Source organism: Pelodiscus sinensis, chromosome 3 (assembly GCF_052426305.1).
Source record: "Pelodiscus sinensis isolate ZL-2025 chromosome 3, ASM5242630v1, whole genome shotgun sequence".
Classification (NCBI taxonomy): Eukaryota; Metazoa; Chordata; order Testudines; family Trionychidae; genus Pelodiscus; species Pelodiscus sinensis.
This window is the reverse complement of record NC_143054.1, coordinates 43,756,311-43,772,594: the sequence shown is the minus strand read 5'-3', so window position 1 is coordinate 43,772,594 and position 16,284 is coordinate 43,756,311. Positions and strand designations below refer to the sequence as shown.

Genomic DNA, 16,284 nt, shown 5'->3' with positions numbered 1-16,284 from the left:
TATTTAAAATTTCCAGTGTCCTCAGGCCCTTACTATGAAATTAAAGTCTCATTTACAGTTGGGTGCACACATCTGTTCTGGTTCAGTGGTAGAACAAATGGAAGACTTAACAGTCTTCAGCTTCCATGTCTGTCATTTATTTGTTGTGTGATCCTGTATGGCCAGTTTCATGGCATGTTTAAAAAATAGTTTTGTCACAGCAGTGCTTTGAGGTTAATTTATTTAGCCTGTAAAGAACTCAAAGACCATTGAGAGGTGTTCAAAGTGAACAGTATTGGCACTTAGACATCCGAGTTCTTTATGGCTGAGTTTTTCAGTGATCAAAATACTGATTCTTTCAGAACAACTGGCCTGAAGGCTACCAACTTGCAGGTGTCATGAATTTTCGTTGGCCCCAGTGTGTACCTAACAACCTAAAGACCCTAATTCCTAATGCTGGCAGTGAGGCTGTTCAACTCATGCGAGACATGCTGCAATGGGACCCCAAAAAGCGACCAACAGCTAGTCAGGTTTGTTTTCATTTTTTTTACTCTGTCTTTATGCAACTGTTAGCTACATTCACTGCATTTTACCTTTGCCTCACACTGCCATTAATTATCCTTCTGACTGTAAATTGAAGAGGGTGCAGACAAGAGTCACAGGAATAATTAAAGGTTTAGAAAACGTGCCTGATTGCGAGACTCAAGGAGCTCAAACTGTTTAGTTTAGAAAAGAAAGTGAAGGGGGGACTTGATCAGTCTAAACAGGATACATGGTCCAAAGGCTGGAAATCGAGGCTAAGGAAATTCAGGTTGGAAATAAGGTGTAATTTTTTAATAGTGAGTCATTAAACTTTGGAACAGTTTAAGATGGGTATGGTGGATTCACAATCACTGTCAATTTTAAAATCAAGATTAGAGGTCTTTCTAAGAGAGAGATGGTCTAGTTCAGACAAATTAATTCAGGAAGTCCTATGTCCTGTGTAATTGAGGAGGGTTGACTAGATTATCACAAAGCTCTTTTTTGAATTTATCTATTAATTTAATAATAGAAAAGACTTGATTTTGCAAGTCAGAAAGAGCTGAGGGTTGAATCATGAGCTTTAAAAATTAATATGGCAGATAACTGATTAGTCCATTGACTTCAATGTCAGCTAAAGGAATTCAGTGCATGATAGGTCACTATGTAATGAAACAAGCATTTGGTGGACAAACCCAGCCTTAGGTCAGAGCTCCCTGTGAGTTCAGTGGGAGCACAATTAGACCATTATTTTGCACAGAGTCTTTCATGCAAAAATATGTAAATTTAAATTATGCAGTTACAAAACAAAATTTAGGAAGAGGGAAACTTGGACGGGAGGGCAAGATTAACTCTCTTTAGATAATTTAGTAATAATAATAATTACAAACAGAGTGCTTCTTGTGAAACAGATGAGACAAGATTGTAATGCAGTGGGGAATCTGTGAGGAAGAGAGATGTTAGAAGCCTGTTCTAGTTGGCAGAAGCTAGGGAGAAGAATATTTTTGCACCCCCAACAGCAGCTACTTAATTATCTGTAAAGCTGAGCACAACCGTTACAGCTACATGACACATCTTTTAAGAACTGGGAATGCTGGTGCCTCCCAGAATCAAATACAAGTTGGGCATGTGCTAGCAGTTTTTTTTCAATCACATAGTGAAGCATATTTATTGATTATAGTTTCACATTTAAGTCTTCATTTCTTGAGGATGTTTTTTCTCTTGTTTTCTGTGCACTGCCTGTGATCCTGACCAGTGCCTTTTGCACGCTATTGCACTACAAAGTAAATAACTGCATTTTGCCACAGTAGTGAGAAGCTAGCATGGAAACCTTTTTTTTTTTAAACTGCTTTTGCATTACATGAACAAGATTTTGCATAGAGGTTAAACCTTTGCTAAAGTTTATATAACTGCCGCTGGGCAGATTTGAACCATGGGCCTCTGGGAGCTTAGTATAGGAGCCTTTGAGCTAAAACCTAGCTGGCTTTCAGCCCATGTTGTAGACGTTACTTGTTCTTAGGTATTGCTGTGGTGTAAGTGCCACTGAATGGGACAGCAAACCACATTAGGTGAGCTGGTTATACTTACTCTTATCTGCAAAAGAGAACGTATTGTGCCTAGTAATAATATCTCAGTAGTCATGGGAAAGAAAAAAAGGGGTAAGGTAACGTGGGAACTGTCCCCTATGACTAAGCTAAGTCAGACTCTAGCTTCCCCTATTGAATACTGTTGACTTTATTGTGTTTTTTAGGCACTTCGATATCCCTACTTCCAGGTTGGATGTGCCTTGGGCACCTCCCATTGCATTCAGGACCTGGGCAAACAGACAAAAGATCTCCATGATAAAATAGCACTGCACCATGTTAAACCTGTCCCTCCTTCACAGCCCCCTCCAAAGCCCCATGCCCGTCTCGGGTCTAGACCATTCCAGCAAAGCCAGTCTTCCCAGTACCTCATGTATCCATACAAAGCAGATTCCTCGGTGACTGACCATGTGACCAATTTAAGAGAGGACAAGCCTGCTCAGGTGGTTCTGCCAGCTCTTCGTAGTCAAGTCCCTCAGCAGGTGAGGGGGTGTCTGGGATAACTGATAGACCTGTTGATGACTTTGTGCATTTTTTCCATAATTGGGATTTGGGGTGTGTGGGTGCATGTTTGTACCTTAACCAACACTGCCATCTTTGTATCTTAATGAAAAGGAGAGAAATACAGGTAAAGATTAGGTTGGCACTTTTATCATGTTGGTATAAACTGGGAGCAGCTCCACTGAAGTAAGTGGTGTTTTTAGTGTAAAACAAATAGTTGGCCTTATTTCAAGTCCACTTTATGTTGATCTGGCATTGTAAAGTAGCCTTAAAGAAGATGTAACTGTAGCTTACTCACGTCAAGCCGTTTCACAGTGGCAGAGTAATTTTGAAGTGGTCTTGGTGTAAATGACACTCAGGCCCAAGTTAGAAGAGAATTGGGCCCACAAGTATTTGAAACAAAGAGCCAAGTCTTCAGCAGGATCTAGTGACCTTCACCTTGTGCATATGCAAAATTGCACAAAATACAAAGAACCACGAGGACATGAATATCAGAATTTGCACTTGCAAAATCTGTTAAGACAAATAGGCTGCACTGGTGGATGCTGACAGCTGAAGTGTACGCACATGAATGTGCATGCAGTTTTAAACCCACATGTGGAGTCTGGGGCTAAAAATTCAAAATGAGCTAATGACTTTTTATAGCCCGTATAGTGAAAGAAGTATGGAAATTGAAGATAAAAGACTTAAGAGCTCCATACTTCTGCCATTACAGGACTTTCACCAAGACAGGTGTTCATACTATCTTCTGCATCTCCTCCTGTTAGAGATAGGGCCCTAACAAATTCATGGCTGTAGAAAACACATCACAGACCATGAAATCTGGTCTTGTCTGCTTTTCCCTATACTGTACAGATTTCATGGGGGAAACCAGAGTTTCTCAAATTAGGGGTCCTTTCTTAAAAGGTAACTGCAGGGAGATTGCAAGGTTTAGGGGGAGTCCCAGCATTGCCACTCTTGCTTTTGTGCTTGCCAACTGGAGAGTGGTGGCTGTTGACCATGTGCCTTCAGAGATGGGCAGCCAGAGAATGGCAGCTGGTGACTGAGGGCTCAGCTCAGTAGGCTGAGCCACTGCCAGCAGTAGTGCAGAAGTAATGTTAGCGGTACCGCAATCCTGTCACCCAATAACCCTGTGATAACCCCACAACTCCTTTTTGGGTCAGGACCCCTACAATTACAATACTGTGAAATTTCAGATAGCTGAAATCATGAAATTATTTGTTGTTGGTTTTTTAAATCCTATGAGCATGAAATTGATCAAAATGGATAAATTTGGTAGGGCCCTAGTTAGAGACCCAGGTCCTCAGTATATTGAGGAGCTGGTAGGGGAGAAGGGGGGCTGCTGCTACAGCAAGATCACCACTCTTTGTGAGGAAAAACTGTTTTACTGCTGCTATGTATGACAAATGTTTTGGATTTTTTGTTTGAATAACAGAAAATACCAGTTGGGACTGAGAACACAAACGGTGAACTTAAACCAAAGACTAGGCGAAGATGGGGGCACATTACTAGAACAATGAAAGGTTCTGAAGATTGGGATGAGTTGGAAGACTTTGATTTTAGCTCTTCCCTCCCTAGAACTGATCTGAAAAACAAGAGGCGACAGAGTGAGGAAGCTCTTTGTAGGTAAGCTGATGTTTCCTCTTCTCACCCCATCGCAGCTAGTTAATTGCATTCATTTCTCCTACATTTGTTCTTGCTCCTTAGCATTCTCTCCCTGTGCTCTGTCTGCCTAGGTATAGTACTGGCAATAGATCATTTACAACTGTGCTCTCAGCTGGTTCTTGGCATTTTTTTAGTCTTCCGTGCTGTACTTTATGCTTGGAATGGCTTTTATTTTCTTCTGTTCGATTTCTGTTGCCAGCGTGCTTAGCATGTGAAATTTTTCTATGCCAGTCTCTCAAAATGTATCTTTACTGCTTTACAGCCTGAGCTGTACTGTGTGTTGAATCGGGATTCCAGTTTCCATGGGACAGAGTCAATGGGAAAAACTTAAGCTCCTAAAGGCTGGTCTGTGTTTCAAGCATTGCATTGCCACAGCTGCACCAATGCAGTTGTAGCATTTAAGTGAAGATGCTCCTATACCAGAGGTCTCCAATCTCTAAGAGGGGAGTGGGAAGGATCATTCTAGGGGCCATGGCTGAGGTGAAAAGGGAGTGACACCCAGCTCCCAATGCCAACCCCCTACGCACATTGATCAAGGCTCTGCTCCTGGCCCAACCTTAGACCCCTCCCTGAGTCCCCCTGCTTCCAGAGCTGCAGCCCTGCTCCTAACTCCAGGAATGGGTGGGGTACAGACAGGGGAAAGAGGAACATGAGGTAAAAAGTTTGGGGACATCTATCCTGCACTGACAGGAGAGCTTCTTCTATCGACATAGTGCTGTCTACATGGGGGTGGGGAGGGGTGGGAGTTAGGTTGAAATAACTATGTCACTGAGGGGCATGGCTTTTTCCCCCACTCTTGAGCGATTTATTTCTATTGAGTATAGGTCCGTGGTATGCACGTGACTTAAGGCATTTCTAACTGCACGCTGAACCTGGTCTCTTACTCCTGTTTGAGACCAAGCCCCTTTCTGAACTTATGCGTGCACATCAGTCTGATGTGAGTCAGCAAACACTTATAACATGAGTCCTAAGACTCTGCTGGGAGGGCAGAGGTGGACCAAACTGAGTCGCACTGGGACTTGGGTCCAACTATTGTCATTCTGCACTGTGGAATTATTTCAAGCCACTGACCAAAGGTCTGTGCAATACAGACTTCTTAGTATGTCTGTGAGCTCCAGGGCCAGCAAGTGTAAGCCCAGGTTTACAATGTGGCATGAACCTGCCCTTAGGCACTTTGCCAATGGTCTGCAATATCGTCTTTTATCTGGGGCAAATAGTTTGTGGAGGTGAGGTGAAAGGAACACTCTGTGTGGAGCTTTGAGTTTGGGGCTAAGCATGGTGATTTCTCTTGGTACAGATTTGAAAGCATTTTGGATCTGAAGCCTCCAGACAGTCTAGGTTCAGGCAACAGTGCACCTTCCCATGTGTCCTTTCCACGGCAGGACACACCCACCTTGCGAGTTTCTGCAGCCAAGCAGCATTACTTGAAACATTCTAGGTATTTACCTGGTTAGTATAAAAATATTGACTTTTTTTTAATTGCGGTGGGAAGTGGTAATGGATACTTTGGGCCTCGGCTTCGGCTTAGAGCGAAGAGCTATTGCTTTGAAGAAAAACACTGGAGCGAGAGGAGGCTGCTTTGGTAATGGAAGGGTGCTCACAACAATGAGATAGAAATGTAGCTACGTTAGTCTGGCATAGCTGAAACAAAAAACAGGACTATGTAGCACAATGAGATGGTTCTAGCATTCCAGAAACTGAGGAAAATCATGCCTGCTGGCATGCTAGAAAAGGATGATTGTGTCAGAAGCAGCTTCTTCTCATGCAGCCATGGACAGTGAGTTGTATGGGCTCATGGTGCCCAGGCTCCACCAATATTTGGTGCTGGAGCGTTGTGCCATGCGGCTGAGTTGAGGGTTCGGAGTCTGGGGAAAGAGCGCAGACTCCAGCCCCGCAAACTGGAAGGTAGGGGAGGGTGAGGGCTGGGAGAGGAAAGGGCTTATGCGGAGGGGGAGGGGATGGGGAAAGAAAGGGGAAGACACCAAAGGGACAGGGTAGAGGAAAGACAAATGCCAGGGGGCCAAGTGCAGACAATGAGGAAAAAGGAAGGAGGGGAGGTGTCATTGGGAGCGGGGACAGGGTGATGCTGGGAGGGAAAAGGGTAAGGGCGTTGGGGGCTGGAGGAGGAGGTGCTGGGAGAAGGCTTGAAAGAAGGGGTGGGCATGAGGAAGGTCAGGATGGAGCAAGTCGTGTGAGACACAGGGGCATGAAGGAAATGGGGGCAGAGGATGGTGAAGGGGTGGGCATCAGGGAAAAAGAGGGCAAAGGGGGCAGGGGCAGTGAGGGAACCCTTGGTGTTTTAATGGAATTTTTGGTATCACTAGTTATGCTGTTTGTATTTTAAGATCTACGTCAGTCAGCTCAAATAAATTACATATAATGTATTGCATCATACCCAAACGTGCTCTAAGCCCTCACATATAATTAAAAAAGAAAGAGGCCTGGAACCTGTCCCCAAAAGTCTGCCATGTGCGCACAACTCTGACTTCAGTATAAGAGGCACATTACACAGTAGAAGAGGGTATTGTGAGAACCTTGAATTCTCTCCTAATTTGAGATCTTAATATTGGTAATCAGCATTTTATGCTGATATTGATATTTAATAAGAATTTACATTAAGTAGCATTGTTCACCCACCAGGATACCAAAGCACTCTTGTAGGATTAGGACAAGTATATAAATATCTAGATCCTTATTCTGACATGGACTCATGCTGACTTCAGTGAGATTCAATATAGTAGCAAGGGCCTAAATATGTGGTTATCTTTGCAGGGATAGGGCCCATGTAACACCATTAACAAGCAGCTGGTGTGAGAGGATAGGAAGTGATACAAGTATAGTAGATGCTGAACAGTAGAATGTAAAGAGATTTTTGGATAAGGTTATTGGGGCAAACAACTCCATTTATATACAGGTGCAAATCTATATAATGCATGTCTGTGAAACAAGGATTTCTTAATGGTTAATTCCCTGTCATTTCCCAACAGGGATAAGCACAAGGAATAGTATAGTCTCCAGTTCAAGTAAGGATTCTATTACGCCTAATCCATGGCCTACTTCTAGTTTGCCTGGAAAAGCTTCAGGTGTGGGAGTAGGGGTCAATGGAACGAATGCAGGTAAGAAATGGTGCTCTGGCGTTCTAAGAGAATTGTGAATGGGGTGAGAATTTTTGTAATGGCCTCCTAGTTACCCAAACCCAATTTAGTCTCCCAAAAGCCAAGTTGATCTACCCAATGTTTAGTATGACTGGAGGCTTGAAATCTAACCTGGTTAATATCATTTTATGTAGTCTCTGAGTTCCCTTGCCAGTTTTTTGTAAAATCATTATCTTTCCAATTTTTTCCCTTCTCCTTCTTGCCATGTAAACAGTTCACATAGCTGGGGAGAATTGACTGTATAGAAAAATGAATTAAACTGATAATATATTCGACAGCACTTTGTATGAAGTAATCAAAGAAGGGATGTAAAAAGCCCTTTAAAAATGTGACTGTGTAACTGTTAAAAATCCTAACGGTTACATGCTCTGCAGTATAAAATTTTATATATAAGCTTTATATTTCAGAGCCTGCAGCGAAGCCTCCCTGGGTATGTCTAGACTACAGGCTTTTTTTGACAGAGGCTTTGTCAACAGATACTGTCTACAAAGCCTCCGTCAAAAAAGAGCGTCTAGACTACAGCCCATTCTGTCGACAAAGCAAGCCGCTTTTTCGACAAAGTCTAGATGCTCTCTTTTGAAAAAGCACAGTGTGGATGCAATAGGGCCTTTTTTCGACATAACTGTCAAAAAAAAGGTGTTATTCCTCGTAGAATGAGGTTTACCGCAGTCGACAAAACTGCCGCATTCTGTCGACTTACTGTCAACAGAACTCAGCGGTAGTGTAGACGCAGGTATAGTTTTGTCAACAAAAGTCCACTTATGTTGACAAAACCCTGTAGTCTAGACATATCCTCTGGGAGCAGCTGCCAGCCCCTCATTCGGGGAGCCAGCATGTAACTGTAATGGAAACCTGAGAAGCTGATGCTTATTGATTAACCGTTTAAATGGTTGGTGTTACACCTTTATATCCTAAAACAATTTTTCTCATCTATTCTCTAGCTTAATTAATATTAAATGTGGGTTTCTGTTGCTATAGGAACTGCACCTCCCCAAGCAATGTGTATGCTAGCAGTTAGGTCATTGTAGATGTGGCACTCAGCCATAGTAGGGTTGACCTAACTTTCAAGAGCAGCCTAGGCCTTAGAGTGAGGATGCTTCCTGCCAAATACAGACTAGATCCACAGCTGGTGTGAATCCGCATAGGTCCATTGACTGACTTACTGACTTACACCAGGTAAGATCTAACCCAATTTTGAGTGTTCACCATTTGTGAAGTATCTTTGCAAGATCTGCAGTTAGGTAAGGTGTGTGCATGTGACATTGCACACTGACTTCAAGTGTTTCTTGTCACTTAAATTCTTTCAGGGCACTCAGGATCAAGCAGGTTGACAGATGGTTATATCCCTTCATTTCTGAAAAAGGAAGTGGGCTCTGCTGGGCAGAGGGTTCAGTTAGCACCAATTGCAGATCCGTCTTCTAGTAAGTATAAGTTTATGAGCTTGGTTGGTTGCTCATTTGGACAATAATGCTGTCTGTCAAACTCCATACTTAACATTGCTTGGACACACTTTATTTCATTGTGAAATATACTTAAGAGACCAAATAAGCAATGTCAGCCACGTTTATTAAGACGATACAGGAGAATGGCATCATATAAAACCTGTATCCAAAAAGCAGTTCTGTGCAGTGATGTTACATTCACCTTGCACAAGTGTGTTCCCCAAAATTACATTCCAAAAGGTACTATGCGTCACCTGCAACTAGATTCCCCCCCCCCCCGATACCATGATGTACCCCTTTATCTATTTGTTTTAAGCCCACATGTTCCAGATCAGAATGCATCTGGGTGGATGCATTCCAGTTTCTTAGGGGCTTGAAGACACCGCCTAGGCTTGTACCAGGATAAATAGATCTGTGAGGGTAAATCTGTTTTTGTGGCTATGAAGAAATGATTATATGTCCTGATATTGACAGTTTTTTCCTATCTACTTATGCCTATTACTTCAGCTAACACAAGGTGTTATGGGATACTTAGCCTTAGTGAATAGGATCATGGTACAGGCTAGTTTAGGCTATATTACTGTTACTAGATTTGTGCTTAATATATATTAATATCATGGGGATAATATATATTTTGACTAGAATTCTGGCTAGCATATATGTCATCACTGCATGTATAGAATGAATCCTCAGGTTTTATATTTTGACTTTTTGTAAAGAAGTAAGTCACTAATTATAGACCCCAATCTTGCAACTCTTATTCACGTTGCAGGATTGAGTTTATTCTGATATATTTAAACTGTTTATAAAATGTCAGTTGTACCAGTTAAACAAAAGCATAGCCTGTGCCCCACAATAGCTCCCCGAATGCACAACTATTATTACCCCCCAAGTCTTGGTGTCACACACCACTGCTATGTCCCCCTAGGCCTCTTCTTCGTAGCCCCAGCACCTTCTTCACCCTGCACTGGGGCCTGCAACTACCCAGTCTCAGCAGCCAGCCAGGAGCTCCATTAGCTCTCCCTGTCTCTCCCAGCAGTTGCTCTGTCCAAGCTGCTGCAGGTCTCTCAGCTTGCTAGAGAAACAGGCTTCACTCCTTGAGCTCCAGCCAATGGCTAACTCTGTTTGTTAGTTCTGCTCTTTTTTTAATATATGTGGCTATTGGGCCCAGAATGGCTGTTCTTCACCGTCCCTATCCTATTGGCTGCTTCCTGCGCACCCCCCTCCCCCCCAGCTGCTTTTAACCCCTTCTCTGCCAATGTGGGGGTGAATGCCCTGTACAGTGGGATTTTCAGAAGCACTGTAATGATTTAGGAACTCAAGTCTCAGAACCCCCACACTAAATTGTCCATTTATAGCTTGAATAAAGGCAGAGTAAACACTGGGTAAAGATTAATGCTCTGCTCCAACTCTCCTCTACTGCTTTTATCAATACAAAGGGGCTGTAAAATAACCACATCTCTTCAACTTGGGATTCCTTCGTTATGGGGGACTGTACTGTTGGCACAAAGCCAGAGTAGTCCACTTCTGTATCACTCCTCCCTTGAGTGAAAGAGCTACTGTGCTCATTATTCAGTGGTACCAGGTAATCCTTTGTGGTCATAAAATCAGCAAGCTGCAAATTCGTTCATTTGCACCCTATCTTTTGCTGCATTCAACATATACCTGGCACAGTAGAGCAGTGGTTCCCAACCACTGGTCTGCAGCCCAGTGGCAGGCCATGAACCCCTACCTGTTGGGCCGCAGCACACTTCCAGGCCATGCCCCTAGCTGCTAATGATTTTGGCCCATAGGGGTTCTCCACACAGCAGCAGGGTGAGTGGCCTGGTGGGCAACCAGGTGTGCTGCGACTGGAACTGGGCCCACAGTGAGGCTGTCCCTACTAGGGCAGCCTCATTGTGGCCCTAGTTCCAGCTCTGTTGGCTGCTGTGTGGCCCGGCTGGCGGGGCTGCATGATGGGCTGCTGCAGTGCGTGGCCAGGGCTAAACACCATGTGTAGTCCAGCTGTCGCAGTGCTCAACAGGACTCCACATGGCACTTGACCCCAGCTGAGTGCTGCAGCTGCGCTCAGCAGGGGCCCAGCTGCCACGACACTCAGCTGGAACCAAGCGTCACATGGAGTCTGGCTGCAACGGCGCTTAGCAGGGTCCCAGCACACTGTGGGCTCTGTGCAGCCCTCCCGCCACACAGTGAAGTGATCTGTGCTCAGCTGGCAGCTGGAAGGCAGCGGCAGGGCTAGGTGAGGGGGGAAGGGCAGATACAAAGGCTTTGGGGGTGGGGCTAGTGCTGGAGGGGCTCTGGCAGTGGAGGGACTCTAAGAAGCAGAGGGGCTGACATTGAGGGGCACTGTGACATCCAGCATGGGGAGCTGGTACTTAGGGTGGCTAGTAGTGAGAGGACTAGAGGGGGCAGGACAGAGCTAATATTGGGGACTGGCATGAAGGACCATGGGGGAATGGGTGCAGTGGGGCTTTGGAAACATGAGGCTGGCACAGAGGTGTTTGGGGCAGAGGGGCTAGCACTAAGGAACTTTGAGAGCAAGAGGCTGTCACTGGGAGGTTGGGTGCAGGAGACTCTGGTTGGGGCAGGGAAGGTGGGGGAGGGAGGAGGGGCTTTAGGGGTTAGGGCTGACACTGGGGGCCGGTGCTTTTTATACCATGGACGAGCAAACCCATTTACAAACTCTTGGCAGACTGGCAACGTTTATCTGCATATTTGAATATTCATTTGCATAATTAATATGCAAATAAAATGTTGCCAGTTCGCCAAAAGCTTGTGAATAGGTTTGCTGGTCCCTGGTATAAAAAAAAGCTGGGAATTGCTTCAGTAGAGAATCTGGCCTCAATAAGAATCTTGGCACAGGGCTCACCATATTATTCTACATCCTGATTTTTTTTTTTTTAAGAGAAAAAATACAAAAATTGACTCTGAAGTTGTGCTCCTGACAAAGTATCCCGATCCTATATCCTCAGTCTTAAAAGGAGTAATTCCTCCAACTGAACCAGTCACTGAAACTATCTCATGGCTTTTCTTTTTCTCACCTGTAGATTACGTTTCTCTGAAGTCTGTCAGACCTCAGATTGGGCGACCATCATTTAATACACCTTCAAAGAGCACACCGGGATTAATGCCGCGTCCACCGCCAATTCAGCCAATCCATGGACGCACTGACTGGTCTTCAAAGTACGGAGCTCACCGGTGATTTGCAGAAAGTATTTTCTGTTGAACCAGTGCACATTTCTCATGAAGTGGTGACCAATTCTAGACCATTTGCCATGATTTTGTAAACCTATGATTTTTTTAAAAGAAACCTTATCTTCTTTGAGCAAGACATTTGAAGACTTTTTTTTAGTTGTATTAATTTGAATATAATCTTACACCTTTTTGTATAAAATTGTTTTGTTATATGATTGGGTCCAATTATTTTCTTAAAACTGATACATTTTGTATATCTGTCTTGGGGGTTTGGGCATTTTATATGATAAACTTTGTAATGAACTTGATAAATTTAATATTTTCCTTTGTCAGGTCCAAATATTTTATACAAGTAAATAAATGTAGCAGACTGAGGCAGTATTGCAACAGAGATGCAATTTTCAGAAAGGGGCATTCACCAAATACTGTTTGTGATCAAGTTACGTTCTGATTGGGATGTATGAGGCAAGGCCATCAGTCAGACTGAATAACTCAGCTTTATTTTAGCACCATGCTGCGCCAGCTGGATGGTGCTAAAGTGCAAAGTCAACTGCTTTGGGCTGACAACACGAATGCCTGATATTGCTCTCCTTTGGGAGGTTGTTTGATTTAAGGCCCAATCACAGGCTTATCAACCAGTTTGCTTTAGCTTTTGTTGGTGTTTGTCTGAAAATGTTTCTTGCCTGTCCGTTTTGGGACCTGTCCTACCTACAACCCCAAGGCCAAATCCCCACTAACTTCCCTGGGAGTTTGGCCTGAATGAGGCCAGCAGGATCAGGCTGCTAGTTTGACTACATTCCACCTGTCTTTCTAATGCTGTCTGTTTGAAGAGTATTTGGTGGGTTTTTCTCATCTGGCCTGAAGTGCCACTTCAGGTTTAAGTGTTGTTGTTCATGCTACATAGGGGGCTGTTCCTATTTAAGTCAACTATAACATTCTTAAAGACTTCTATGAAGCAAAATCAAGCCCTATTTTTGTAGGGCAGATAGGAGTTGGAAAAATATTGGAGGCAATATTGAATATGACAAAGCTGGTTCACAGGCAGAATAATAGTATTTGTGATGCACCAGCAGCAAAGTTAAAAAAATTATATATGTGGCTGACTTAATTTCTATGGCTTTGTTTCCAGCCTAATTCCCTTTAATGCATCCAGATGCTGTTTTCATAGACCAGTAAACTTCAGTTAATAGTTACAGTGCAGATTTACCTTACCGCCCCATATTGTTAATTCTCAATCTCCATAAATAAGGTCTTATTGGCGATTTTGCTATCGTAAGCATTTACAGTCAAATCCTGGCCCACTGGTCTCCATGGGAAAATCTCAGTTGATTTAATTGAGATGGGATTTGACTGGTAGAGGAGGGAGAGAAGTGACAAGCAAAAGAAATGGGTTACTGACAGGAAAATAGAAAACAGTGCAGATACAATGTCTTCTCCATTCTAAATGCTTAGCTTAAAAAAAAACCAAGATGCATTGGAAAGGGACACCTCCCCCTTCTTAGCAAAAAGGTACAAAGAGGAAAAACAAATCTGTCTTTTACTATACAGAAAACCCTCCCTGATATCTCAGTGATAAGGGCTTGGTAACGGCCTTGTATTCATAGAGAGCCTGATCATCCACAGGGATGCGTGAGCCCAACCCCAGTGCATCCATGCTGAGTGCCTCTTCTTTGCACTCAGACCCTCTTTCCTCCTGAGTTAACCTAGGGCTACGTTGCTCTGCAGCTTCCCCCATCTCTACCTGCACACTGCCTCACCTTCCAAAGGACAGAAGCTAAATTGGAAAATACATGTCCATGTATTTACTTCTGCTGGATTTCCCTACAAAAGCCACTTCATTTTGCATGGAAAGTGTACCCTCAAGTAATTTCTCTGTCCCATTTTAAAATCAGCAGAGCACCAATAATTTGCTCATGTGGAGAGAGAAAGAGCAGCTGCTAACTCAGCTGTAAGAGGCCAGTGCCTTTCTTCCATGTATGGTGACCACATGTGGGCAGCATATGTTGCCCTCTATACAATGCAATGAAGGAGTAAAATGGTCTATGCATTATTTTAAAATTAATATATATACATAGGTCCTTCACAGAACAACCTAGGCTATATTTTCAGTTAATTAGCAAATATCTATAGGTTTGAGAGTTCAACAGTGCTATAATGTTAATGTAAACACAAGGAAGTAAAACAGCCATTTTGAATTAAGCAGCATTAGAGGCATATACTGGGAGAAGGAGTGGGATGGGAGAAGAAATGTTTGCCAAGTGAAAAAGGACAAAGTTATGTGTTTACATTTCTTAAAAAAAAAATAGAATAAGAATTGACTGTTCCTCTCTGGAAATCAAAATCTGCATTTATATTTAGAGATTGTTTTAATTTATTTATAATGAATGAATGGGCAGTAATAAGGGAGATGTTTGGACTTATGCAAATATCTAACTAGCTGATCATAAATAGTCTATTCTGCTTGATCACATGCCCTAAATTCTCATTAATGGTCATAGGGCCTATCATTGGCAGAATAGAGCACTTAGAGCCCAATCTTGCAACCCTTACACAGACAAGCAGAAATTTGCCTGAGTAAGGGGTTCTGAATTGGCACTAGTCCTGCAAAGGTATCCTGTAAAGGCAGCCTCATAAGGTTACTCGGTTCAGGAATAAGGATCTGCATACAAACCCCTTTGCAGATATGGGGCCTCTCTGTCAAATCTAAAACCACTCACTTTCAAAAATTGCTGACTTCAATTGTAAATTAAACAGATATATAATAGATTAATTGAGCAGCAAGTGTATCATGGGCACAATCCTAGTCTTTACTCTGGCAGACTTTCACACTGAGTTCAAAAGATGTTTGATTGAATAAGGACAGCAGGGTTGGGCTACACCATTTTTAATGTATTGTTTTCTCTGATTTATGACACTTAGATGAAAAAATAGAGGCTGTATATTACATTGAAAATCTGACTAAAAGCTATAGATTTGTAAGAAAACATATCACATGCAAAATATTACCTATCTTTTTGCAGGTTCTACCGCATTTTTATTCTACATATATTTTGATTTATTTTACAATTTACATTTTCTTATACTCATGTGTAGTAAGTACGAATGACCTTAATATGAAGGAGTCAGACCTTGAGATGGCATATTACTCTCTATTATCTTGATTTTTTTTCTTAAGTTATGCACAGAGAATAAAATGAAATTAGCACAGAAACTCTCCCCCAGTTCACACTACAGATGACTCTAGTGCAGTGTTTCCCAAGTTTATTTGGCCATGGAACACTTTTCATCTTGAAAGAATTTCAAGCAACCCCTAGCATTGCCAAGGTTAAACTTTTTGAGCAAAAAAAAAAAAAAACTCCAAGTCCCACCGCAATTTGTCTCTGTCTCTTTAAGAGGAGGCGGGGGAGTGCTGGGTTCTCATAGAATCCTTACTTTTGCTTTGCAGAATCCCGAGGTTCCGCAGAGCACCAATTGGGAAACACTGCTCTAGTGAAACAGTACGTAACATAAGATGAAGGCAAAATTATTTATTGAAAGAAACAAAGATTTTTCTATTTGTTTTTTCCCATGTGTGGTGATAGGGGGGTGGGGGATATTTTAGAATGTTTAATTCCTTCTGTATAAAGAGCCTCCTGCCCAGAATAAAGTTACTCCTTGAAGAGATGTTGACTTAAGTGTTGTTTTTTCCCCCATTCAGGTACTAATATCTAGGGATAGTTACATATATTTTTAGATAATAAATTTTGTATTTAATCCCTTTTCAATTTTGCATTACAAGTTCCATCTTATTATTTTTATCCAAGTATGTATTTTATGTGACATTTTGGAAGTTTCTGTTCCTTACAGCAGGGATCCTCAAACTTTGAGAGACCGCAACCCCCTAAAATACTAAATGAATTTGTGTTGACCCCCCCCCCACCCTCACTGCCCTGGGTCACTTCCTCCCCCCTTCTCACCAGACTCCTTGTCCTCCTGGGGTTCCTTTAAGGCATTTGCGGTCCTCAATGCCCTTCCCCCCCTGCAGGCTCCTTCCCCCATCTCTTTCTCCTCTGTGCCTCTTTTCCGCATCCCTTTGGTTCCTGCCTTCTTTCTCCTCCCCTCCCTCCCCTCCCGTGTCTTCTCTGACCCCCACATGCCCTTATTTACCTCTGGGTCCTCTGTCCTGACCCAATCCCCCAGCCCGCTGCCTGAGGGACCCCACCCTCTCCCAGCTGGGAGAACCATGCCCCAGCCAGCCCCTCGTGC

General features: G+C 43.0%; 1 protein-coding gene across 8 annotated transcripts in view; it reads left to right on the top strand.

The window, feature by feature from the left end:
• CILK1 (ciliogenesis associated kinase 1) overlaps window positions 1-15,702 on the top strand; it is a 43,175-nt gene extending 27,473 nt beyond the window's left edge. For all 8 annotated transcript variants that reach the window (XM_089777082.1, XM_089777081.1, XM_014580945.4 and 5 more), the window contains 7 exons: window positions 342-509; window positions 2,249-2,563; window positions 4,018-4,208; window positions 5,545-5,696; window positions 7,235-7,363; window positions 8,710-8,823; window positions 11,892-15,702. In XM_089777082.1, the coding sequence (XP_089633208.1) occupies window positions 342-509; window positions 2,249-2,563; window positions 4,018-4,208; window positions 5,545-5,696; window positions 7,235-7,363; window positions 8,710-8,823; window positions 11,892-12,046 (1,224 nt within the window). In that variant the 3' untranslated portion in view covers window positions 12,047-15,702. The remainder of the gene's footprint in view (window positions 1-341; window positions 510-2,248; window positions 2,564-4,017; window positions 4,209-5,544; window positions 5,697-7,234; window positions 7,364-8,709; window positions 8,824-11,891) is intronic.
• Window positions 15,703-16,284: the final 582 nt, after the last annotated feature.